General features: G+C 47.6%; 1 protein-coding gene across 12 annotated transcripts in view; it reads right to left on the bottom strand.

Annotated features, from left to right (window-relative positions):
• Positions 1-27684, bottom strand: part of invs (inversin) — a 498042-nt gene that overhangs the window by 286472 nt on the left and 183886 nt on the right. For all 12 annotated transcript variants that reach the window (XM_072508926.1, XM_072508929.1, XM_072508921.1 and 9 more), the window contains 3 exons: positions 24597-24777; positions 19379-19488; positions 2280-2451 (listed from right to left, as the gene is read on the bottom strand). In XM_072508926.1, coding sequence (XP_072365027.1) covers positions 2280-2451; positions 19379-19488; positions 24597-24777 — 463 coding nt within the window. The remainder of the gene's footprint in view (positions 1-2279; positions 2452-19378; positions 19489-24596; positions 24778-27684) is intronic.

Genomic DNA, 27684 nt, shown 5'->3' with positions numbered 1-27684 from the left:
GGTTAAGCCACTTCTAGTTCGGGTCCCGTCAGGATGTCGCCAGTAATATGTTGCTAACTTTTGGCTGGTTGAATTGGCTCTGTTTTATAACCTTTGCTCTCGAGTCGCCAGGTATCTTTATGATACCGCCACGAGGTTCAAGTTCAAGTAATGATCAATAACTCAACACACCAGTTAGTACGATTCAAATCAAAGCACATTTATTATACACAGTAAATCGCTACTCATGCATAAATTATACTTCTAAGCTACTTCTGCAACTAACAGGCCTATACTTAGCTTCGGACTGGCCCACCAGGTCAGGGGAACAAATGGCCTTTCGTTCGGGTTCTGAGTCTGCGGGATTCGAAGTTGGTACGGATCGGTAGCTAGGAGTGCTTATCTTGTAGTGAGCGTCGACTTGAGGCTTGCTTCAGTGATGCGGCAGCTTGGACAGTTCACTCTCAAGGGTTGGTTCGCGTTGCTGAGTGACCCTGTCAAGAAGAACGATTTGAACTTGGGGGCTTAACTTTATAGCCCCCAGGGGCTTCCCGCCTTTCGCGGCGGACCCCGTACCTGGTTCCAGGTGATTGGACTTCGTTCCAATACTGGAGCAGTTCCCTGATCGATGGGCGGTCTTGAGGTGTCCGTTAACCTCTTTTGTGTTGGCTCCTGCTGGCGCCGGGGAGTCTGGCTTAGCTTTGTTTGTCCCAAATGTTGTGATTGTTTATTAGTATGTAGATGGCTGCTACATTATTATGCAGATGGCTGCTTGTATCGATGCTGTCTGGGCTTTTGCAGAGTTTACTACATAGTAACTAGCACCTGCTGGTTTCTGCCTGTGTTGGCTGAATTTCCCTGCAACCTTTGCTGTTCTCCATTTTACATCGGGTGTTGGCCAACCCAGGTGGCTACACCCACTCTACCCCTTCTCCTTCTCACCACCGCCACAGCTTGTCCACATTCGCTGCCCAATAATAATGAAGCAAGTTTGGCAATGGCACCCCCCCTCTGCTGCCTCTAGCTCTGTAGCAGGGTCCTCCCCACCCTCAGCACCTTCGCCGCCCATACAAAGTCAGAGATGATTGTGTCCACTTTCTGAAAAAAGGCCTTTGGTATAAAGATCGGGAGAGTCTGAAAGATAACCAAGAACCTCGGCAGAATATTCATTTTCACCACATGGACTCTCCCCGCCAACGTTAAGTGCAGTGTATCCCACCTCTTAAAATCCTGGCCTCCTCGACCAGCTTCCACTTATGGAGCCCCGCATACTCTGCCCCCTCCACCCCAACCAAAATCTCCCGACTCACTACAAAGTAATCAATCTTCGAATACACCTTATAGACGTGTGAAAAGAAGGAATACTCCCTTCCCCCTGGGTTCTGAAAATGCCATGGATCCAACATACCCATCCTCTCCATAAACCCCCCCAGCTCCCTTGCCATTCGTACCCTACCCATCGACCTGGGGCTCGACTTATCCACCCTCGGCTCCAGGACACAGTTAAAATCTCTTCTCATGATCAACTGGTATGTGGCCAAATCCGGGATTGCTGCCAGGAACCCCCTCATAAACCCCACATCATCCCAATTTGGGGAATACACCTTTACCAACACTACCGGTGCCCCTTCCAATAACCCACTCACAATCACATATCTCCCACCTGGATCCCTCACCTCCTTCGCACTCACAAATCCCATTTTTTTGCTCATTTAAATCGCCACACCCCTCAATTTCAAATCAAACCCAGAGTGAAAAACCTGCCCGACCCACCCCTTCCTTAACCTAACCTGGTCCTTCACACGGAGGTGTGTCTCCTGCAAAAAGACAATCCCCGCTTTCAAGCTCCTGAGGTGCGCGAACACCTGCGACCTTTTAACCAGCCATTCAGTCCCCGGACGTTCCACATTACCAACCTTACCAGAGGCGTGCGCCTCCAATCCCCTCCACCGTCCGTCATCTTCCCCACTTAACTCCTGCCCCTTTAATTCCACTCTGTACCTAGCCCATCCCAGATGGCCCCTTTCTTCGCTCTTGACCATGTCATCTCTCACCCCCTGCCGTGTCGCAGAAACCGCCCCCCCCCCCCCACTTTCCCCTTCTTCCCCCCCCACTTCCCCTTTGCCCCCTCCCCCCGGCCACCCCTCTTGGCCTTCTCCTCCACCACCTCACTTCCGGTCACCAGCATAACCTGCTAGCACGGCTGCAAAAACTGCATAGATGATAACAGAGGCACGTACAATATTAAATAAAGGTCTCCACCAGGGAAAAACAGATTCAGTTTAAACTGGAAAACTGACCTGTTCCACCATATTTGTCTGCCATGTTGATGTCGATATCTGATTTTACTCTTAGCATTGTTTGAAGGACACCATCACTGCCTTTTCCTGCTGCCCACATAAATGCAGTGCGCCCTTCCAAGTCTGGATCATCTTTCACTGATGGATGATTCAGGAAGACTTCAACAGTCTCCTATGCAAAAAAGATCTGGATTAATTCCACACAATCTGCATTCAGTATTCTATAAACTACACTACCTTTCAGCCATCTATCATACCCTGTTCCCCTTTTTGTTATGCAACTGCTGTTGAAAATGGGTTGGATTTTATAGCATCCGCTAGTGTATTTGAAGGCAGGGGATCGCAAAATAAAATGAGTGGCCTTCCTGCTGTCTCCCATTTTACAGTGGATGAAGAAGGTTATCAGGTAGCTCCCACACATCCTTGGTCTATTGAGGCCCTTATGTTGCCAATTAGTGGCCACTTAAGTGCCTCATTCCATCTATGCTGCTACTTACACATGAAAGGGGAAGGCGCAGATCAGACAGGTAGTCTGGCCTCTTTCACTGCACATGTTGCTGTCAGACAAGAAAGGGTGTTGGACAAGAAGAGATGTCGGAGATACCAACGCTCCATCCTACCTCCTACTTTAACCCTTTCACCTGGCCTCTCAAACCCAGCTCCCCAAACCCCAACCGGGGTTTGCTAACTTGAAGTCACGGCTCCAACCCCTCCTTTTCTTTGGGATTGCTGGAGTCCCAGCAGTGGCCACTGCTCAAACCTGGCAACATATTCCCGGAGGATGGTAGCAGTTTACTAGTTTATTATAATCCTAAATTTTACCTTTGATAATCAATGTCTTAATCTGTTCAATATTAAAAGCATAAGTGGTCTCAACATTCAAAATTTATTGACTACAGAGCTGTTGGCCAATCAGATTGGCTGCCAGCTCTCGAAGGTGGGACTTCCTCCCAGATGGGGGTGGAAGTCTCACCCTGAAATAATTAAGGCTGCTCCCAATGTCAAATGTCTGCAGGGCTGACAGCGATTGGATGGGTTAGCTATCAACTTTTCAGTCCAAGTAATATGGCGGCCTGTAAAATTCAGCCCAATGATTCTGATGTCGCATTTTACATAATTCCTCTAAACCCATCGTTTGTTTCTTTTCTTCTCCCATTACTACCTGTTTTGCCTTGCACCATCATTTTTTTTACTTTTCATCTCCCTGCCTTCCACTCCAGAACAGAATTCTTTCCTTTCTTACCATGCTTAAAACCCGTTTCATGCAGAGTTAGCAAGGACATTTTCAGTTAAATCATACGTTGCTGTGGCCATTCATGATTGGATTGGATTGGATTTGTTTATTGTCACGTGTACCGAGGTACAGTGAAAAGTATTTTTCTGCGAGCAGCTCAACAGATCATTAAGTACATGAGAAGAAAAGGGAATAAAAGAAAATACATAATAGGGCAACACAACATATACAATGTAACTACATAAGCCCTGGCATCGGATGAAGCATACAGGGTGTAGTGTTAATGAAGTCAGTCCATAAGAGGGTCATTTAGGAATCTGGTGACAGTGGGGAAGAAGCTGTTTTTGAGTCTGTTCGTGCGTGTTCTCAGACTTCTGTATCTCCTGCCCGATGGAAGAAGTTGGAAGGGTGAGTAAGCTGGGTGGGAGGGATCTTTGATTATACTGCCCGCTTTCCCCAGGCAGCGGGAGGTGTAGATGGAGTCAATGGATGGGAGGCAGGTTCGTGTGATGGACTGGGCAGTGTTCACGACTCTGAGGTTTCTTGCGGTCCTGGGCCGAGCAGTTGCCATACCAGGCTGTGATCCAGCCCGATAGGATGCTTTCTATGGTGCATCTGTAAAAGGTTTCATTTTGTTCCATTCTATTTCTGGTTTAAAAATTCTGTTCCTTTATGAGATGTTTTGAAATCTTTTTTGGCTGTTTATTTACTTGTTATTTTTATCCTGTAGGTTACTGGTGGTGGATTTCCAATTTCTTTTAAACTGGCTGTAGCGGCTGTAGCGCACAAAGACTCCGTGAGACGAATCGAGTGAAGTCGATGAGGCTTTATTAAGCATGTCTGTTCCCCCACAGCTCAATAGTAGACTGGCCTGCGGGGGAGGTCCACGGTGGAGAAGACTTTATATTGGGCAATCCGATTGACCATGTCGGATATGCGGGGGAGAGGGTACGCGTCTAGTTGTGTGTACCTGTTGATGGTCTGGCTATAGTCTATGACCATCCTTTGTTTCTCCCCTGTCTTCACTACTACCACCTGCGCTCTCCAGGGACTATTGCTGGCCTGGATTATGCCCTCCTTTAGTAGCCGCTGGACTTCGGACCAAATGAAGGTCCGGTCGTGGGCACTGTACCGTCTGCTCCTAGTGGCGACGGGTTTGCAATCCGGGGTGAGGTTCGCAAACAAGGACGGGGGTTGCACCTTGAGGGTTGCGAGGCCGCAGATAGTGAGTGGGGGTATTGGGCCGTCGAATTTGAACGTAAGGCTCTGTAGGTTGCATTGAAAATCTAATCCCAGCAAGGTGGGGCACAGAGTTGGGGAAGGACGTTTAGTTTGTAGTTTTTGAACTCCCTCCCCTGCACCGTTAGGGTAACTATGCAGAATCCTTGGATCTGTACGGAGTGGGATCCTGCAGCTAGGGAAATCTTTTGTGCGCTGGGATAGGTGGTCAAGGAACAGCGTCTTACCGTGTCGGGGTGGATAAAGCTCTCCGTGCTCCCGGAGTCGACTAGGCATGGCGTCTCGTGGCCGTTTATTAGCACCGTTGTCGTCGTCGTCTGGAGTGTCCGGGGCCGAGCTTGATCGAGCGTAATTGAAGCGAGACGTGGTTCTAGTAGTTGTGTCGGGGATGGACAAAATGGCCGCCCCCATACATCGCACGTGGCTGGTGGGTCACAAGATGGCGACGGGGGTGGACAAAATGGCCGCCCCCACGCGTCATACAGGTCTGGGGCGGTCCAAGATGGCGGCGCCCTTCCTCCCCTCGTGGTGGCCGGGACCCAAAATGGCGGCGTCTGCGGGTCGCACATGGGGCGCTGAGGGGGCTGGGGAGCGCTAGGACCGCGCGGAGCTCCCTCACCGGGGACAGCGGTGGTCGGGACCCAAGTTGGTGGCGCCGGCGGGTCAGACGTGGGGCGCGGGGTGGGGGTTAGGGACGCGCAAAACTCCCTCTTCTCCGTGGAGAGTGGTGGCCGGGACCCAAAGCGGTAGCGCCGGCGGGTCATACATGGGGTACGGGGAGGGGGGTTGGGGAGCGTAAGCGGCGTGCAGGGCTCCCTGTTCTCCCGGGACCGCGGTGGTTGGGACCCAGAGCGGCTGCGCCTGCGGGTCGTACATGGCGTGCTGGGGGGGTTGGGGCGCGTAAACGGCTTGCAGAGCTCCCTGTTCTCCCGGGACAGCGGCGACCTCGCGGGACCGGCACACAACCGCGTAATGGCCCTTTTTCCCGCAGCTCTTGCAGATAGCTGCGCGGGCCGGGCAGCGCTACCGGGGGTGTTTCGCCTGGCCGCAGAAATAATAGCGGGCGCCCCCGGTGCGACTCGGCGTTTGGACCGCGCAAGCCTGTGGGGTGTCCGGGGGGGGTGGTGGGGTGGGTTTGTCACGACGGGCACGTACGGAGCCCAATGGGCTGCCGCGCGGTCGGGGCCGTAGGCGCGGGTATTACGCGCGGCCACGTCTAGGGAGGCTGCTAGGGCCCGGGCCTCTGAGAGTCCTAGCGACTCTCTTTTTAGAAGTCTTTGGCGGATTTGGGAGGAATTCATACCTGCCACAAAAGCATCGCGCATTAACATGTCCGTGTGTTCATTTGCGTTCACCGAAGGGCAGCTGCAGGCTCGTCCCAAAATCAGCAGCGCGGCGTAGAATTCGTCCATCGATTCTCCGGGACCTTGCCGTCTCGTCGCGAGCTGGTAGCGAGCGTAGATTTGGTTAACTGGGCGGACATAGAGACTTTTCAGTGCTGCGAACGCCGTCTGGAAATCCTCCGAGTCTTCGATGAGGGAGAAGATCTCCGTGCTCACCCTCGAGTGCAGGACCTGTAGTTTTTGGTCTTCTGTGACCCGGCCGGTGGCCGTTCTGAGGTAGGCCTCGAAACAAGTCTGCCAGTGCTTGAAGGCTGCTGCCGCGTTCACTGCGTGGGGGCTGATCCTCAGGTATTCCGGAATGATCCTGAGCTCCATAGTCCTTTTTAGGCACGCTTAATACATTGTAGCGCACAAAGACTCCGTGAGACGAATAGAGTGAAGTCGATGAGGCTTTATTAAGCGTGTCTGTTCCCCCACAGCTCAATAGTAGACTGGCCTGCGGGGGAGGACTCCGGCTTCTTATACTCCGCCTTCTGGGCGGAGCTAGAGGTCAACGGCCAACCAGGACCCGGGATCTGTCAGCCAATGACATTAGGGCTTCCAGTCCCACATGACCCCCAGTACATACGACCACACTGGCCTTTTCACTTAATGACAGGGTCACCGCATAAGTTACGGGTACAATAAATTTTGAATGTTGAGACCACTCATGCTTTTAATATTCAACAGATTATGAAATTGATAAACAAAGATGAAATTTAGGATTACCTAGCATTATAATAAATGAGTAAACTACTACCATCCTAAGGGAAAACCTTATTCTAATAATTTCCTTCACTTTATTGAGGCCATTTGCATCCTAGATGCCTTACTATTGGATATATTGGTATACCTAAGCATTGAAAAACCATTGAAAAGGTTCCACACAAAAGACAGCTATTTAAGCTTGAATCGTAATTAAAGGCAATGCCTGAGATTGGTAGGAAATTGACTAAACAGGATAAAGCAGGTATTAATGAGACTGAGAAACAGGAAACGAGTGAATGGAATTTTTCAATGATGGGATCTGTACTGCTTCTAATCTATAAATAGCCATTTCTAAGTTATGAGTATTTCCTGTCAAATTAATTGCGTTTACAGTTATTTATGTACACGTGATGCAACAACTTCAGGGGAGGGTCAGAATATGGTGAAATTCGAACATCCAAAAGCTGCTGTGTGAATTTTGCTGCTCCTCTGTTTGCTTTGCATAAAACCGCATAAAACAGCATCTCATTATTGGCTCACAATTGAAATGCATTGAATGGCGTGGAGACTTTTCACTTGTTAGTAAATATAATCGAGGATTGTCTCGTAGATACAACTAAACTTGCCAGGTTTTAAATGTTGTTTGGGAGTTTTAAAATGTACGATTTTAACTTAACTTATCCTCGTCTTTTTCCCCTCTGACTCTGATTCCATTCATTCATTTCCTCTCTTTACTGGTTAGCATTGCTGCCACACAGCGCCAGGAACTCAGGTTCGATTCTGGGCTGAGGTGACTGTGTGTGCGGAGTTTGCACATTCTCCCAATGTCTGCTCTGGTTTCCTCCTACAGGCCAAAGATGTGCATGTAAGGTGGATTGGCCATTTTAAATTGCCCATTTGTATCCAAAGATGTGACGGTTAGAAGGGGTTACAGGGGTAGGGCAGGGAGTAGATGTAGATGGGTGCATTTTTGGAGGGTCAGGCCTCCTTCTGCACTGTACGGATTAATATGGACTCTATATCTGATCTTCACTACAGTCACCCTTTGAAATGTGTAGTTCCCCCTTAGTCTTTGCACCATTAATCTGCTAATGCCTCAATATCTTTGGTAAAGGAGATACCTAGTTACTAGCTCTTCTTACACAGACCCCAGATGCCCATTTTGTCCCTGCTCACACTTTCAGTAACTTGTCACACAAAAAACTCAAAAGCCGAAGCATGCAAGGGCCAGTCCAACTAACAAAACACTGTTCGATGCCCTGCAAAGTAAGTTATGGTCTGTTACAATATCACTTAAAAAAACTAAATTATCAACATTTTTAGGGAAATGGAACATTTTTAGGGAACATAGGCACATAGAGAGACAGCAGTTAATTAAGACCTACAGAACAAGTTAGATAAAATTTGGACGGGGCAACTACTGGCACAAGAAATTTAATATGGAAAAGTTTTGTATATTGAAGAAAATGGGTTAAATATCACTCCATGAATTATAACAAACTACAGTACATAATATTTTACAATGAGAGACGTAAAAGTGACCAAGACGAAGTCAATGAGGATTTCAGTTAGAAACAGGAAACACATCTAAGAGTAAAGCTGAGAAAAATCTAGGAGCTGTAAACGTCCAGTCACCGCATAACATTAATCAACAAAACAAAGTACTATATTGTCAGATTCGTAAAGCACAGTTGTCACACTAAAATTGTGAGGTGCTCTAATCATACTCTGAATATAAAGTTTATTTTAGTCCGAAACCACAAAGGATTTAAGCGCTGGGGAGTGCTGCACAAAAGACTCACAACCTCTAATATCAGAGATCATCATAGAATTTACAGTGCAGAAGGAGGCCATTCGGCCCATCGAGTCTGCACCGGCTCTTGGAAAGAGCACCCTACCCAAGCCCACACCTCCACCCTATCCCCATTACCCAGTAACCCCTCCCAACACTAAGAGCAATTTTGGACACTAAGGACAATTTTGCATGGCCAATTCACCTAACCTGCACAGCGTTGGACTGTGGGAGGAAACCGGAGCACCCGGAGGAAACCCACACAGACACGGGGAGAATGTGCAGACTCCGCACAGACAGTGACCCAAGCCGGGAATTGAACCTGGGACCCCGGAGCTGTGAAGCAATTGTGATAACCACAATGCTACCATGCTGCCCAAGTTACTGTGAAAAGCCCCTAGTCGCCACATTCGGGGAGGCTGGTACGGGAATTGAACTGTGCTGCTGGCCTGCCTCGGTCTGCTTTAAAAGCCAGCGATTTAGCCCAGTGTGCTAAACCAGCCCCAGAAAGTTTAAAAAAACAGAATGTTCATGGTCAGAAATGAATGTAGGTCATTTTAGTTCACCTTTCAGTTTTCCTTATGGTTTATCAGATAATCTGTTTAGTTTCAAAGTACTTGCTCAATTTTGCCTTGAAGGTATCCAAACTATTATAGTCAAAAACCAAAGAGTTTTGATTCCAGTATAAATGCTGTGGGATGTCTGTTGGTGACCTCTGGTGCCGACCTCAGCAAAGCTGGTGGGATCAATGGGAGGTGACGTCATTTAGAAATGAGAAATGAATAGTACTTATTGAAAAGAGTTACCCAATGCTTCCAGTGGCGGCCATGGAATGAGAGGTCGCTTATTTGGTAGCTCCCGCTCGTGGTGGACCGTTGGGACCTTTTCCCCCGACTTATGGGGGATTTGATCGGAGATTGGTGAGGCAGAGGAGAGGAATCGCCCACCAGTTTATGGAGTCATGGACCAGAAGTGGTCTGCAAAGGAGAGATTGCTGGGCAAAGAAGGGAGTGGAGTCTGTAGCACAGGAAAACATGGCGAAGGCTCAGGGACTGGGATTGCCGGCACAGTGGTCAAAAGAACAGCTGGTGGAATTCTTCAGGAGAGCTGCACAAAGCAAAGACAGGAGTACCTGGACGCGATTAAGGCGGGATTGACCGGGTGGAGCAAAGATTGGAAGCCCACGGATAGGCGATCCAGAAGGTGGGAGAGGCAATGGCTGAGCTCGAGGAATTTCAGATCGCCGGATGAGGCGATGAACTTTGTTAAGGACAGGGGACTGGCAGGCGATGGAGGACACTGAACTTGGGGCGAGTAATTCTGTGTCTATACTGCTAAATTTATTTCTTTTTGAGCTGTGTATGTGTGCCTTTGTACCAATATTTGGGCCGTTGCTCAGTTTTGTATGCGGATTAACTTTGTTCTTGTTGGGGATGGTGGGTGGAATTTTCTTCTTTGTGTTTGTTGGGGATTGTTATGTTTTGCATATGTATGTTCGATCGGGGTTTGGGGGGGGGGGGGGAGATCAGTGGGGGGGTAGGATGCTTGGCGCCATGGGCGGGGGGCTACCCGGCTAGCTGGGCGGGCTAGCTCACGGAAATGCAGTGGGGGGGCGAGCAGGTGACCAGTTTGATATGGGGGGGTTGGGATTGTTGTTTTGTTGGTGGGGGGGAATTGTTCTGCTGACAGGGGAGGGACTGGTGCTGGGAGACAAATTGGATCAATGACAGTGGGCGCCCGAGGGAGGGCCTGAGGAGGCACGGGACACGGGCTGCAATCTGGCCAAAGAAGGGTAATGGTTGATCAGCGGGGGGTGGGATGCCCCCCGACCAGGCTGATCACATGGAATGTGAGAGAGCTGAATGGACCGGTCAAGAGGGCTCGCGTGTTTGTGCATTTGATGAGTTTGAAGGCGGACGTGGCAATGTTACTGGAGACACACCTGAGGGTGGTGGATCAGGCTGAGGAAGGGGTGGGTCGGGCAGGTATTTAATTTGGGGCTAGACTCTAAAACTAGGGGGGTTGCGATCTTGATCAATAAGCGGGTGTCATTTGAGGTCGGGAATATAGTGGCAGACTCAGGGGGTAGGTATATCATGGTGAGTGGGAAGCTGGAGAGGATGCCGGTGGTATTGGTGAATATTTACGCACCAAACTGGGATGACGCGGAGTTTATGAGGCAGGTGTTGGGGAAGATTCCGGACCTGGACTCACATAAGTTGATCATGGGGGTGGGACTTTAATATGGTCATCGATCCGAGGTTGGATTCAAGGATAGGGAGGATGCCAGCCGCAGCGAAAGAGCTAAAGAGGTTTATGGAACAGATGGGGGGGGGGGGTAGATCCATGGATGTTCGGATGGCCAAAGGTGATTGATTTTTTCATTTTGAACAGGGCTTTGTTGGCGGGGGTAGTGGATGCCAAGTACTCGGCGATTGTTGTGTTGGACCATGTCCCACACTGGGTGGATTTACGGGTGAGCAAGGAGGGGGGTCAGCGCCCGCAATGGAGATTGGATGTAGGACTGTTAGCGGATGAGGGGGTGTGCGGGCAGCTGAGGGAGGCCATCCAGAATTATTTGGAGATAAATGATACAGGGGAAGTTTTGGCAGCAATGGTGTGGGAGGCGCTGAAGGCACTGGTTAGGGGGGAGCTAATTTTGTTACGGGCTCAGAGGGAGAAGGTGGAGCGGGCAGAGCTGGATAGGCTGGTTAGGGAAATACTCCAGGTGGACAGGAGGTATTCTGAAGCCACGGAGGCGAGACTGCAGAAGCTGCAGGTGGTTTGGTTTGATATCCACACGGAAGGCGGTGGGGCAGTTGAGGAAAGCGGGAGGGGCGATATACGAGTATGGTGAGAAGGCCAGTAGAATGCTAGAACACCAGCTAAAGAAAAGGGAGGCGGCCAGGGAGATAGGAAGTGTGAAGGACAGAGGGGGGAACAAGGTCTTGGACCCAGCGGGAGTTTCCGAAGGTAGAGGAAGAGTTGGTGGAGGGATTGCAGAAGAAGCAGAGGGATTGGAGGCCATGCAGTCGGGTAAGGCTCCAGGACCGGACGGCTACCCAGTGGAATTTTACAAGAATTTTTCTGGGAAGCTGGGCCCGCTGATGGTGAGGGCAAGGGAGCGTAGTGTTCTTCCCGCAACATAGTCACAGGCTTTGATTTCATTGATCCTGAAGCGGGAGAAGGACCCAGAGCAATGTGGGTCATACAGACCAATCTCCCTACTCAATGTTGATACCAAATTGTTGGCCAAAATTCTGGCCTTGAGGATAGAGGACTGTGTTCTGGGGGTGACAGGGGAAGACCAGACGGGGTTTGTGAAAGGCAGGCAGCTAATGGCGAATTAGAAGGCTCCTGAATGTGATAATGATGCCCACCGAGGGGAGGGAGGCAGAGGTGGTGGTCGCTAAGCACGCGAAGAAGGCCTTCGACCGGGTGGAATGGAATTATTTGTGGGAGGTCCTGGGCCGGTTTGGGTTTGGGCAGGGCTTTATTGACTGGGTGCGGTTGCTGTACCAGGCACCGGTGGCGAGAGTGCAGAGGAACCGGGTGAGTTCAGACTACTTTAGACTGCACCGGGGGACAAGGCAGGGATCTCCCCTCTCCCCACTGCTGTTTGCCTTGGCTCTAGAGCCATTGGCGATGGCACTGAGAGCGTCAAAGGACTGGAAGGGGCTAGTCAGGAGGGGTGGAACACAGGGTCTCGTTATATGCAGACGACCTACTCTGCATATTTCTGACCCGTTAGGGGGGTTGGGGAGATTATGCGGATTTTAGGGGAATTTGGGCGATTTTCAGGGTACAAACTAAATATGGGTAAAAGTGAGGTTTTTGTGATCCAGGCGAGGGGTCAGGAGAGGAGACTGGGGGAATTGCCGTTTAAAGTGGTGGGAGAGAGTTTTCGCTACTTGGATATCCAGGTGGCACGGGGTTGACAGCAGCTACATAAATTAAATCTGGCCCGTTTAATCGAACAAATGAAGGAGGACTTTCGGAGGTGGGACATGCTCCTGTTGTCACTGGCGGGGCGGGTACAGACCGTAAAGATGACGGTTTGCCCGAGATTTTTGTTTTCCAGTGTCTCCCTATTTTTATCCCAAATGCCTTTTTTAAGCGGGTTAATGCGGTGATCTCTGGGTTTGAGTGGGCGGATAAAACCCCACGAGTCAAGAAAGTACTCATAGCCATAGTTAGGAAGTGGGTAGTGGGGAGGGGTCTGTGTGGGAGCGGGTGGAGGCAGCCTCATGCAAGGGCAGAAGTTTGGGGGCATTGGTAACAGCTCCTCTGCCATTCTCGCCAGCCCGATACTCCACGGGTCCAGTGGTAGTGGCGGCCCTGAGAGTTTGGGGACAGTGGCGGAAACATATTTGCAGATGACACTGAAGTCGGTGGCATTGTGGACAGCGCGGAAGGATGTTACAAGTTACAGAGGGACATAGATAAGTTGCAGCGCTGGGCTGAGACGGAGCAAATGGAGTTTAATGCAGAAAAGTGTGAGGTGATTCATTTTGGAAGGAATAACAGGAAGACAGAGTACTAGGCTAATGGTAAGATTCTTGGCAGTGTGGATGAGCAGAGAGATCTCGGTGTCCATGTACATAGATCCCTGAAAGTTGCCACTCAGGTTGAGAGGGTTGTTAAGAAGGCATACGGTGACTTCTGGGAGCAACATGGGGTGTGCAATTACGCTAGAAAGGGATCTAGCGGGGGGGGGGGGTGTTTAACTGGGTTGCTGCTGCTGGGGAGAAGGGGGAGCTGATATGGGGTGGGGTGGTCGGGCGGGAGGGCGCCGTTGGGGGGAGATACGGCTACGTGGGAACCGGGTGAGGAGCTGGATTGAAAAAGGAGATGGCTAGTCGACAGGAGGGGGGGGGAGCCCCCCAACCCGGCTGATCACGTGGAATGTGAGAGGGCTGAACGGGCCGATTAAGAGGGCACGGGTACTCGCACACCTAAAAAAACTTAAGGCAGATGTGGTTATGCTGCAGGAGACGCATTTGAAACTGATAGGCCAGGTCAGTCTTCGCAAAGGATGGGTTGGGCAGGTGTTTCATTCGGGGCTAGACGCAAAAAACAGGGGGGTGGCTATATTAGTGGGGAAGCGGGTAATGTTTGAGGCAAAGACCATAGTGGCGGATAGTGGGGGCAGATACGTGATGGTGAGTGGCAGATTGCAAGGGGAGGCGGTGGTTTTAGTGAACGTATATGCCCCGAACTGGGATGATGCCAATTTTATGAGGCGCATGTTGGGACGCATCCCGGACCTAGAGGCGGGAAAGTTGGTAATGGGTGGAGATGTTAATACGGTGCTGGACCCAGGGCTGGACAGCTCGAGGTCCAGGACCGGAAGGAGGCCGGCTGCAGCTAGGGTGCTCAAGGACTTTATGGAGCAGATGGGAGGAGTAGACCCCTGGAGATTTAGTAGACCTAGGAGTAAGGAGTTTTCGTTTTTCTCCCATGTCCATAAAGTCTATTCATGGATAGACTTTTTTGTTTTGGGAAGGGCACTGATCCCGAAGGTGACGGGGACGGAGTACACGGCTATAGCTATTTCGGACCACGCTCCACATTGGGTGGACCTGGAGATAGGGGAGGAAAAAGAACAGCACCCACCCTGGAGAATGGACATGGGATTATTGGCAGATGAGGGGGTGTGTTTAAGGGTGAGGGGGTGTATTGAAAGGTACTTGGAACTCAATGACAATGGGGAGGTTCAGGTGGGAGTGGTCTGGGAGGCATTGAAGGCTGTGGTTAGAGGGGAGCTGATATCTATCAGGGCACATAAAGGAAAGCAGGAGGGTAGGGAAAGGGAGCGGTTGTTGAAAGAACTTTTGAGGGTGGACAGACAATATGCGGAGGCACCGGAGGAGGGACTGTACAGGGAAAGGCAAAGGCTACATGTAGAATTTGACTTGTTGACTACGGGTAACGCAGAGGCACAATGGAGGAAGGCACAGGGTGTACAGTACGAATATGGGGAGAAGGCGAGCAGGTTGCTGGCCCACCAACTGAGGAAAAGGGGAGCAGCGAGGGAGATAGGGGGGTGAGAGATGAGGAGGGAGAGATGGAGCGGGGAGCGGAGAGAGTGAATGGAGTGTTCAAGGCATTTTATGAAAGATTATATGAAGCTCAGCCCCCGGAAGGGAAGGAGAGAATGATGTGCTTTCTGGATCAGCTGGAATTTCCTACGGTGGAGGAGCAGGAGAGGGCGGGACTGGGAGCACAGATTGAGACGGAGGAAGTAGTGAAAGGGATTGGAAGCATGCAGGCGGGGAAGGCCCCGGGACCAGACGGATTCCCAGTGGAATTTTATAGGAAATATATGGACTTGTTGGCCCCGCTACTGATGAGAACCTTCAATGAGGCTAGGGAAAGGGGCAGCTGCCCCCGACTATGTCAGAGGCAACGATATCGCTCCTCCTAAAGAAGGAAAAAGACCCGCTGCAATGCGGGTCCTATAGGCCCATTTCCCTCCTGAATGTGGATGCTAAGATTCTGGCCAAGGTAATGGCAACGAGGATAGAGGATTGTGTCCCGGGGTGGTTCATGAGGACCAAACTGGGTTTGTGAAGGGGAGACAGCTGAACACAAATATACGGAGGCTGCTAGGGGTAATGATGATGCCCCCACCAGAGGGGGAAGCGGAGATAGTGGTGGCGATGGATGCCGAGAAAGCATTTGATAGAGTGGAGTGGGATTATTTGTGGGAGGTGCTGAGGAGATTTGGTTTTGGAGATGAGTATGTTGGATGGGTGCAGCTGTTGTATAGGGCCCCAGTGGCGAGTGTGGTCACGAATGGACGGGGATCTGCATACTTTCGGCTCCATAGAGGGACAAGGCAGGGATGTCCTCTGTCCCCGTTATTGTTTGCACTGGCGATTGAGCCCCTGGCCATAGCATTGAGGGGTTCCAGGAAGTGGAAGGGAGTACTCAGGGGAGGAGAAGAACACCGGGTATCTCTGTATGCGGATGATTTGTTGTTGTATGTGGCGGACCCGGCGGAGGGGATGCCAGAGATAATGCGGATACTTGGGGAGTTTGGGGATTTTTCAGGGTATAAATTGAACATGGGGAAAAGTGAGTTGTTCGTGGTGCATCCAGGGGAGCAGAGCAGGGAAATAGAGGATTTACGGTTGAGGAAGGTAACAAGGGACTTCCGGTACTTGGGGATCCAGATAGCCAAGAATTGGGGTACATTATACAGGCTTAATTTAACGCGGTTGGTGGAACAGATGGAGGAGGACTTTAAGAGATGGGACATGGTGTCCCTGTCACTGGCAGGTAGGGTGCAGGCGGTTAAAATGGTGGTCCTCCCGAGATTCCTTTTTGTCTCTCAGTGCCTCCCGGTGGTGGTCACGAAGGCTTTTTTCAAGAGAATCGAGAAGAGTATTATGAGTTATGTGTGGGCCGGGAAGACCCCGAGAGTGAGGAGGGGATTTTTGCAGCGTAGTAGGGACAGGGGGGTTGGCACTACCGAGCCTAAACGACTATTACTGGGCCGCCAATGTTTCAATGGTGTGTAAGTGGATGGGAGAAGGGGAGGGAGCGGCGTGGAAGAGATTGGAGAGGGCGTCCTGCAGGGGGACTAGTCTACAAGCAATGGTGACGGCACCGTTGCCGTTCTCACCGAAGAAATACACCACAAGCCCGGTGGTGGTGGCTACATTGAAAATTTGGGGGCAGTGGAGACAGCATAGGGGAAAGATGGGAGCCTCGGTGCGGTCCCCAATAAGAAATAACCATAGGTTTGTTCCGGGGAGAATGGATGGGGGATTTGGAGCATGGCAAAGAGCTGGGGTAGTACAATTGAGAGATCTGTTCGTAGATGGGACGTTTGCGAGTCTGGGTGCGCTGACGGAAAAATATGGGTTGCCCCAAGGGAATGCATTTCAGTATCTGCAACTGAGGGCTTTCGCGAGGCAACAGGTGAGGGAATTTCCACAGCTCGAGGTGCAGGATAGAGTGATCTCAGAGACGTGGGTGGGGGATGGTAAGGTGTCAGACATATATAGGGAAATGAGGGACGAGGGGGAGATCATGGTAGATGAGCTGAAAGGGAAATGGGACGAAGAGCTGGGGGAGGAGATTGAGGAAGGGCTGTGGGCTGACGCCCTACGTAGGGTAAACTCATCGTCCTCGTGTGCCAGGCTAAGCCTGATACAATTCAAGGTTCTACACAGGGCGCATATTACTGGAGCACGGCTCAGTAGATTTTTTGGGGTATAGGATAGGTGTGGGAGATGCTCAAGAAGCCCAGCGAATCACACCCACATGTTCTGGTCATGCCCGGCACTACAGGGGTTCTGGGTGGGGGTGGCAAAGGTGCTTTCGAAGGTGGTGGGGGTCCGGGTCGAACCAAGCTGGGGGTTGGCTATATTCGGGGTTGCAGAAGAGCCGGGAGTGCAGGAGGCGAGAGAGGCTGATGTTTTGGCCTTTGCGTCCCTAGTAGCCTGGCGCAGGATATTGTTAATGTGTAAGGAAGCCAAACCCCCAGGTGTGGAGACCTGGATAAACGACATGGCAGGGTTTATAAAGTTAGAACGGATCAAGTTCGTATTAAGAGGTTCGGCTCAAGGGTTCACCAGGCGGTGGCAACCGTTCGTCAACTACCTCACAGAAAGATAGAGGGAATGGAAAAGAAGAAGACAACAGCAGCAACCCAGGGGGGGGGGGACCGGACGGACTCTCAGGGATGTCATTGTATATGTATAGACACTTGTTATAGGTAATGTACATTGGATTGTTGGATTGTATCTTTGGAGAGTAGCTATTTTTGACAAGGCAGTTGCCACTTGGTTTTGTTTTTGTTTATATATTATTTATTTATTTGTTTAAAATTGGCCACGGTTATTTATATTGCTTTGTTGTTGTTCAAAAGAAAAATTATGTACTGTTATGTTTGGCCACAAAATTTTGAATAAAATATATATTAAAAAAAAAGAAGGCGTACGGTGTGTTAGCTTTTATTGGTCGAGGGATTGAGTTTCGGAGCCATGAGGTCATGTTGCAGCTGTACAAAACTCTGGTGCGGCCGCATTTGGAGTATTGCGTGCAATTCTGCTCGCCGCATTATAGGAAGGATGTGGAAGCATTGGAAAGGGTGCAGAGGAGATTTACCAGAATGTTGCCTGGTATGGAGGGAAGATCTTATGAGGAAAGGCTGAGGGACTTGAGGCTGTTTTTGTTAGCGAGAAGAAGGTTAAGAGGTGACTTAATTGAGGCATACAAAATAATCAGAGGATTGGATCGGGTGGACAGTGAGAGCCTTCTTCCTCGGATGGTGATGTCTAGCACGAGGGGACATAGCTTTAAGTTGAGGGGAGATAGATATAAGACATATGTCAGGGGTAGGTTCTTTACTCGGAGAGTAGTAAGGGCGTGGAATGCCCTGCCCTGCAACAGTAGTGGACTCGCCAACACTAAGGGCATTCAAATGGTCATTGGATAGACATATGGACGATAAGGGAATAGTGTAGATGGGCTTTAGAGTGGTTTCACAGGTCGGCGCAACATCGAGGGCCGAAGGGCCTGTACTGCGCTGTAAAGTTCTATATGGGAGGGGAGCGAGCATCGGTTTGGGCTCCAATTTACGGTAATCACTGGCTTGTCCCGGGAAGGATGGATGGGGGGTTTTGGAGATTGCGAGAGCAGGGATTAAGGCTGGGGGATCTGTTTATTGATGGGAGCTTTCCCTGTTTGGAAGACCTGGAAGAGGAGTTTGAATTGCCGTGAGGGAATGGGTTTCATTATCTGTAGGTGAGGGTCTTTGTGCGAAGGCAGGTTTTGACCTTTCCGCTTCTACCGCCACAGGGGATACATCACAAGGTAGTCTCTAGAACGGGAGTGGGAGAGGGGAAGGTGTCGGAAATTATAAAGGACTTATGGAGTGGGAGGAAACCCACATTGGTGAGATAAAACGTAAATGGGAAGATGAGTTGGGAAAGGAGTTTGAGGCGGGTCTGAGGGAGGATGCTCTGAGCAGAGTCAATGCGACCTCATCATGTGCCAGGCTCAGCCTGATACAATTCAAGGTTGTTCACCGGGCGCACATGACGGTGGCCCGGATGAGCAGGCTTTTTGGGGTGGAGGACAGGTCTGTGAGATGTGCAGGAAGGCCCGCAAACCATGTCCACATGTTTTGGGCATGCGTGAAGCTTAGGGATTTGCGGATGTCATGTCCACGGTACTAAAAACGAGGGTGCCGTCGAGTCCAGAGGTGGCGATTTTTGGAGTGTCGGGAGACCCGGGAATCCAGGGGGCGAGAGAGGTTGACGTTTTGGCCTTTGACTCCTTGGTAGCTCGGAGACAGATATTACTAGCGTGCAGGGACTCGAAGCCCCCGAAATGAGAGGTATGGGTTGGAACATGGCTGGGTTTCTCAGTTTTGAGAAAATTAAGTTCGCCCTGAGAGGATCAACGAGGGTTCATCCGGAGATGGCAGCCGTTTATCGACTTTATCGGAGAAAACTAAATTGTCAGCAGGTTGAAGAAGGGGAGGGAGGAGTTAGGCGGGAACAGTGAGAGATGGAGGATGTGTTACGAACTAAACTATGTTTGCTTGTGTATTTGTATCTATCTTTTTTATTATAAAACCATAAATGCCTCAATAAAATGTTTGTTAAAAGAAAGAAGAGTTACCTGATCTTGCTACAATTACAAAAAAATATTAATTAGTATTTAATTAATTTTAAATTGCAAAAAAAATATTTTTTTCTTGAGTTTTTCCTCTAACAGTACTTACAGCAAAATTGCTCTGAGCAGCATAGTGCAGTGGTGTGGCTCCTTGGCTGTCTGATGGAATAGTACCAGATTTGTTCCTTTCCAGGAGAAGGTGTCCTATTTGAGCATGACCTAAATATAGGCATAAATGATTACATCACAAAACATGAAAATGGTATGAGCAAATAATACAGCAAAACAAGCATAGTCAAATTTCTAGGCTTTCAGAGTTACAGGTATTATGTACGGGTATTATTAATTGGTTTCTGTGTTTTTAAAACATAGACTTCTGGCTATAGATCGGTTGGAGACTTGGGCAGAGAAATGGAACATGGAGTTTAATCTGGACAAATGTCAGGTAATGCATTTTGGAAGGTCTAATACAGGTGGGAAGTAGCTAGTAAATGGCAGAACCCTTAAGAGCATTCACAGGCAGAGAGATCTGGGCATACAGGTCCACAGATCACTGAAAGTGGCAACGCAGGTGGATAAGGGGAGCGGTGGCGTAGTGGTATTGTCATTGGACGAGTAAACCAGAAACCCAGATTAATGCTCTGGGGATCCAGGTTCAAATCTCACCACTGCAGATGGTGAAATTTGAATTCAACCCATCTGGTTCACTAATATCCTTTAGGGAAGGAATTCTGCCATCCTTACCTGGTCTGGCCTATATGTGACTCCAGACCCACAGCAATGTGGTTGACTCTTAACTGCCCCAAGGGCAATTAGGGATGGGCAATAAACACTGGCACAGCCTGTGACGCCCACATCCCATGAACGAATAAAAATAAAGGTAGTCAAGAAGGCATATGGCATTCTTGCCTTCATCAGTTGGGGCATTGAGTATAAAAATTGGTAAGTCATGCTGCAGCTGTACAGAATCTTAGTTAGGCCACACTTGGAATATCGCATATAATTCTGGTTGCCACACTACCAGAAGGATGTGGAAGCTTTGAAGAGAGTACAGAAGAGGCTTACCAGGATGTTGCCTGGTCTGGAGGGGTATTAGCTGTGAGGAGAGTATAAACTCGGATTCTTTTCACTGGAACAATGGAGGTTGAGGGGTAACCTAATAGGAGCGTACAAAATTATGAGTGGCATGGACAGAATGGATAGTCAGAAGCTTTTTCCAAGCCTGGGAAAGTCAATTACGAGGGGACATAGGTTTAAGGTGTGAGGGGCAAAGTTAGTGGAGATGTGCGAGGCAAATTATTGTTTACACAGAGGGTGATGAGTGCCTGGAACTCATTGCTGGGAGAGGTGGTGGAAGCAGGTATGATAGCAACATTTAAGAAGCATCTTGACAAATACACGAATTGGATGGGAATTGAAGGATACGGACCCCGGAACTGCAGACGGTTTTAGTTCAGTGGACAAATGTGAAATTGTCCATTTTGGCAGGAAGAATAAAAATCAGCATATTATCAAAATGCTATGAAATTGCAAAACTCGTGTGATGTCGAGAGACCTGGGTGTCTGGAGTTCATGAATCACAAAAAATGCACAGGTACAGCAAGTAATTAGGAAAGCTAATGGAATATTATCCTTTATTGTGAGGGGAACTGAATACAAAAGGAGGGAGGCTATGCTTCATTTGTACAGGACATTAGTAAGACCACGCCTGGAACACTGCATTAGTCTCCTTATTTAAGGAAGGATGTAAATACATTAGGAGCAGTTCAAAGAAAGTTTCCTGAACTAATACCAGAAATGCTGGAGGTGGATCCTTGCTGAAAACAGCTGAGGGAAAGCATTGTTTGTAAAAAGATTCTAAAGTGTGTCTTTTGAGAGTGGAATTTGGAAACATATATATGACAGTCACCTGCGAGGAAGGGGGTGTGGATATTTGAGGAGAACCCACAAAAGTCTGATGCATGACATCTAACACTTGGTTTCAGAGTGGGGTGTTGTCTGACCACAGTTAGCCTATTTTGTTACAGGGACTATACTTTACTGAGAATAGTATAGAATAAGATATATTTTGTACACTGTTACTCTTAAAATCCGTGTACATTTGTAAAGATAAGTGGGAGTTAAGGTGTGTTGTATTATAGTCAAACTTTTCATGTTTAATAAAAACAATTTTTTCTGTTGTTAAAAGCTAACTGGCATTCCTGTGACTCTATTCATCCACATTCTCTAAAAAAGTAAAAGTGATGGTCTTTTGAGTTAGGGTTCCATTGTGGGACCTTCCCATCCAGTAGTAACATCAACTGGGTTCATAACAGTGTTGAGCCATATAAACCAGCCTGGAAACTACAGGTTACTTGAAGCTGTCTAGGTTAATGGATTATGGAACAATGACCAAATTAGTAAAATTTCATTTAATTGTTTGGCAAGACAAGTAGATTTTTAAAGCTGTTTTCTATAGAAGCTGAGACTTTCAAGCTATAGCCACCATCCCTGCTTTTGTATGTTATTTCTTCTCCAGAAAGTGTAAGATCTTGTGTTGGGAAAGGGGAGCTAACAGCTCAGGTGTGGCATGAGATGGGTCGTAGAGTGGGCGTTAGGAAGTTAGAATAAAATGAAAAGTAAAGGGATTAAAAATAAACTTACAGGGTTTAAATAGAAATTTAGAGTACCTAATTCATTTTTCCAATTAAGGGGCAATTTAGCGTGGCTAATCCACCTAGCCTGCACATCTTTGGGTTGTGGGGGCGAAACACACGCAAACTCCACATGGACAGCGACCCAGAGCGGGGATCGAACTGGGACCTCGGCGGCGTGAGGCAGCAGTGCTAATCACTGCACCACCTCTGTCCAATTAACAGGATTTTAGCTGCACTGAGGACGTGTGAGATGCAGATTAATCTAGTAGAAGGGCAAAACAGATACTTTGTTAAGCAAAGTGGAAACTGGCAGTCTAGAGACCTAGATCATAGCCACAGCCAGTTGCAAAACAGAGCTCTCTCAGAGAGAATCAAACTAATGTGTGAAAGAAAGTAGCTGACGGCTGTATTCGTGAGACCCTTAAGATTCTACTCTAAAGTAGAAGAAGGGTTCCCAAAAGAAAGCCGCAGATCCTGTATGGTAATTAAGTATTAGATTTGGCTCATTGTATTAAAATCTGTGTGATATTGGTTTGTAGAAAGTGTATTTTGCGAGTTTAGGAAAGTCAAAGAATTTGGATTGGGCGTAATTTAACTATATTGTTTAGGTAACCGTTATTGTAGTTAATTGTGAATGTTGTTCTTTTCTACTGCCTTTCTTATTGTGTGATTTTAAATTTAATAAACATTTTGGAATTTGAATAATTTACAAGACTGACCCTTTTCCACAAAGGTTTAACCTCTTTTCCCCTATTTTTTCCAATTCACAAAAATAAATAGTTAAAAACCGGTGTTCCAAGTTTCCGTTCAGGGATTTGGGTTGCCCTCGCTTTGAACATCAGCGGGATTCAAACAGTGGGCCAGAAATGAGAAAGGTTGAAATGGGGCATGTAAGAGGTGTAGAATGTGACATGTGTATTGTGGTAATATTGGGACACATGAGAGCGGTATTAGGTGAATTGGACATTCTGAATCCTCCCTCTGTGTACCGAACAAGTGTCAGATTGTGGCAACTATGGGCTTTTCACAGTAACTTCCTTGCCTACTTGTGACAATAAAAATTATTATTACTACGTGTGAGGAGAGCAAGAATGCGGCCTGTGAGGAGTGATAGAATGAAAAGTATGAAGACAGGTACAATGGGACCAGTGAGAAAAGTAGAGGAGTCGGATGTGTGAGAGTAGATGTTTAAAATGGCTTGTTAAAGAGATGAATTGGGAGCCGTGAGAGGTGGAGCTGTTATGGGAGCTTTGAGGAGAACTGGAATTGGACCAGTGGAAGGAGAAAACTGTTTCCTCTAACCGGAACACCGGTTTTTAACTATTTATTTTTGTGAATTGGAAAAAATAGGGGAAAAGAGGTTAAACTTTTGTGGAAAAGGGTCAGTCTTGTAAATTATTCAAATTCCAAAATGTGTAAGCCATGCTGCAGTTTGGAAGCTAACGTACATTGAAAGAAGCAGGCCATTCACAAAGTCGTGAAACTTCAGTGACTGTTAAAATGCACAGTAAGAAGTCTTACAACACCAGGTAAAGTCCAACAGGGTTGTTTCGAATCACTAGCTTTCGGAGCCCTGCTCCTTCCTCAGGTGAATGAAGAGGTATGTTCCAGAAACATATATATAGACAAATTCAAAGATGCCAATGCCTGGAATGCGAGCATTAGCAGGTGATTTAATCTTTACAGATCCAGAGATGGGGTAACCCCAGGTTAAAGAGGTGTGAATTGTGTCAAGCCAGGACAGTTGGTAAGATTTCGCAGGCCAGATGGTGGGGGATGAATGTAATGCCACATGAATCCCAGGTCCCGGGTGAGGCTGCACTCATGTGTGCGTAACTTGGCTATAAGTTTCTGCTCGGCGATTCTGCGATGTCACGCGTCCTGAAGGCCGCCTTGGAGAACGCTTACCCGGAGATCAGAGGCTGAATGCCCTTGACTGCTGAAGTGTTCACCTGCCTGGTGATTGTCGAACGATGTCCGTTCATTCGTTGTCGCAGCGTCTGCATGGTCTCGCCAATGTACCACGCTTCGGGACATCCTTTCCTGCAGCGTATGAGGTAGACAACGTCTTGCAGAGATTGCCATGGCAGGGTTGTGTGGTGTCGTGGTCACTGTTCTGAAGACTGGGTAGTTTGCTGCAAACAATGGTTTGTTTGAGGTTGCGCGGTTATTTGTCTATATATATGTTTCTGGAACATACCTCTTCATTCACCTGAGGAAGGAGCAGCGCTCCGAAAGCTAGTGATTCGAAACAAACCTGTTAGACTTTAACCTGGTGTTGTAAGACTTCTTACTGTGCTCACCCCAGTCCAACGCCGGCATCTCCACATTATGTTAAAATGTAAACTGTCCATGGACAAAAAGGTAGTGCTCAGAGGAGTTTGCAGCCCTACCCACAATAAAAAACATTTAGCCACAGGCTATGAATGGTTTGTCTCCTCATTCTGTTGGAAGGACAATGCTCAAAGTCCTCTCAAATCTAAACTCACCCATAAAACACATTGTGATTAGAAACATTGAAAATAAAGTACAATGAATCTCAACTCTATGGACAACTCCCATAGTCCTGAAATTAAAACCATTTTCAATTGAATTTATATAGATTGTGCACAACCTGTCCGAGGTTTGTGGATACATAATTGTAATAATGATTTCCTGAACATGTCCTAAACTCCCTTTAGGACTAATTACCTAATAAAGCAGCCCAGTGCAGAGGAGTTCGAAATAAATTATCATAAGATGTTATATTGCATCCTTCATACAAGGTCAGTACGTCAACTACAGCGTCATTTCCATCAGCAACAGCAAAGTGAAGTGGTGTTCGTCCTTCATAGTCCTGCCAATTTAATAGCGATTCAGTAGGAGCAGCCTCCTATCAGATGGAAAAAAAAGATTATAACATGCACTGTCAATACTTTTAAAATTTGCAAATTTTCTAAATAGCACATTCACAAGATGGTAGATGGTCACCGAGCAGCTTAAGAGAGTCCAAGTAGAGAGAGATTGGATGACTGCCAAACAGACAAGGCGGTGCAAAAGTCTCTTGGGAGCACCTTAATCTCTAAATGGTATTCAGTTCACAATAGTTCTTCTGGGAAGTACAAAGCAGCCATGACACCCTGGGTTGTTCAGCTGTAGACAGGGTGACAAAATAGATCAGGAAAGCAATAATGATAAGGGATTTAGAACAGACAGGCCTTTGTGTGACTGCAGACATGAATCCAAGATGGTATGCTGCCTCCTTGGTACCAGAGTCAAGGAAATCACCAAAGAGCAGAAACCGAGAGAGGGGAGCAGGGCAGCTAGGAGTAGTAGATAACCTAAGTACCAATGACATAGGTGAAAGGGCGACATGGTCCTGCAGGTAAACTTCTAGGAATCTGGGATAGAAATCAGCAATCATGAACTCAAAAGTAGGAATCTCCAGACTACTCCATGTGCCATATGCTGGTGAGTAAAGAAATGGAAGGAGAGAGCAGACAGATACATGGTGCAGGAGGTAGAACTTTAGATTTCTGGGAAGTTGGGATCTGTTCTGGGGGAGGTGAGACCTGGACAGGTAGCCTCAACAGGGCTTGGACTAATGTCCTCACGAGCGGGTGGCTGGAGCTGTTGGAGAGGGCTTGAACTGATTTGACAAAAGCAGCATTCAAAAGGAGAAACAAGTGCACAAAGGATTGGATAAGACAGATGACTATGTGGGTTCAGACTAAAAGAGAATACAAGGTCTCAGTTTATAAATGCACAAATAATAGTAAATTGGGTGAGTGCAGGTGCAAATCGCCACAGGCGAATAAATTGTGATGATATCAAAGGGCTGGCCCAAAAAGGTTCAGGTCAGGGTACTAAATATCCCTCGAAGCAAGGTATTCTGGAAAGATAATGAAGGAAAGAAAGGAGAAAGAATGGCAGTATTGGTTCAGAAGAATATTTCAGTACAGTCAAAGAGGAAACGAGTTAAGAAATAATAAAACAAAGAACAGTACAGTACAGGAACAGGCCCTTTGACCCAAGCCTGCGCTGATCACGTGTCCTATCTAGACCAACTGCCTGTATCCTTCTCTACCCCATCTGTTCATGCGCCTATCCAGATAAGTCTTAAAGGTCGCTAACGTATCTGCCTCAACCACCTCACCTGGCAGTGCATTCTGGGCCACCACCACCCTATGTGTAAAAAACTTCCCCTGCACATCTCCACTGAACCTGTCCCCCACTTACCTTGAAATTGTGCCCCCTTGTAATTGCCATTTCCGCCCTGAGAAAATACTTCCAACTGTTCACCCTATCTATACCCTTCATAATTTTATAAACTTCTAGCAATCCCAGTTTATTCAATCTCTCCTCATAGAGGTGCTATTACACTACGGAGGATATCGTATAGGCCACCAACTACTGAGAAGGATATGGAGGAACAAGTTTGTGGAGAAATTATGTAGAGGTGCAAGAACTATAGACTCATGATATTGGGGTCTTTAATTATCTAAATATAAACTGGAGTAGTGACAGTGTAAAGAGCAGAGAGTGAAAGCGAAGAATTTCTGAAGTGTTCAGGGAACTTTCTTGAGCATTATGTTTCTAGCCCAACAAGGAAGAAGAATGAGGTGGGTGAAGTAGATCAAAAATCCATAGGAGAACACTTAAGAAACAGCGATCATAGTATTGTAGGATTCAGATGAACTAAGGAAAATAAGAAGTAATCTAGCATAAAAATATTTAAGTGGAGGAGGGCTATTGAGAATGGATCTGGCCTGGGTAAATTGGAATCAAAGATTAGCAGGGAAAACTGTAATTGAATAATAGACAGACTTTGCAGGGAGATTGGACAATTGCAAATGTTACATCTTTGTTCAAAAAAGACTAAAGAAAAACCTAGCAATTCAGGCCAGTCAGTTTAACCCCGCAGTGGGAAAACTTTGAAGAATGGTAATATGGGACAAAATTAACAAACACTTGGACAAATATAGATTAATTAAGGGAAGCCAGTACAGATTGTTAAAGGCAAATTATGTTTAACTAACTTTGATTGTGTTTTCTCATCAGATAACAGAGAGGGCTGATGTGGTCTACATGGACTTCCAAAAGGCATTAGGAGAGGCAGTGGTGCAAGTGGTATTAGCGCTGGACTAGTAATCCAGAGACCCAAAGTAATGCTCTGGGAACCCGGGTTCGAATTCCCCGATGGCAGATGATAAAAGTTGAATTCAATAAAAATCTGGATTTAAAAGTCTATGAGTGACCATGAAACTATTGCTGATTGTTATGAAAACCCATCTTGTTCACTAATGTCCTTTAGGGAAGAAAATCGGACTCCTTACCTGGTCTGGCCTACATGTGACTCCACATCCACAGCAATGGGTTGACTCTTAAATGCCCTCAGAGATGGACAATAAAAAAATAGTGCCACATAACAGATTTGAAAGGAAAGTTGAAGCCCATGGAATCAAGAGGAGAGTGGCAGCAAGAATTTGAAATTGACCAAGTGCCAGGAAACAATGTAGTAGTGAATGATTGCTTTTCGGACTCGGTAATGGTGTGCAGTGGTGCTCACCAAGGGTCAGTACTAAAAACACTGCTTTTACTGATATTTATTAGTGACTTGGACTTGGGTGTACAGGGCACAGATTCAAAATTTTCAGCTGACACAACACTTTGAAATATAATGAACTGCGAGGAAGGTAGTAGTAGATTCAAGAGCACACAGATAAGGCTGGTGGCATATGAAAATGAAGGCAGATAAGTGCAAGTTGATATTTTTCAGTAAGAACAACAAGGAGAGGCA

Source organism: Scyliorhinus torazame, chromosome 6 (genome assembly GCF_047496885.1).
Source record: "Scyliorhinus torazame isolate Kashiwa2021f chromosome 6, sScyTor2.1, whole genome shotgun sequence".
Taxonomy (NCBI): domain Eukaryota; kingdom Metazoa; phylum Chordata; class Chondrichthyes; order Carcharhiniformes; family Scyliorhinidae; genus Scyliorhinus; species Scyliorhinus torazame.
The sequence above is the reverse complement of the archived record's forward strand: the minus strand, read 5'-3'. Positions and strand labels throughout refer to the sequence as shown.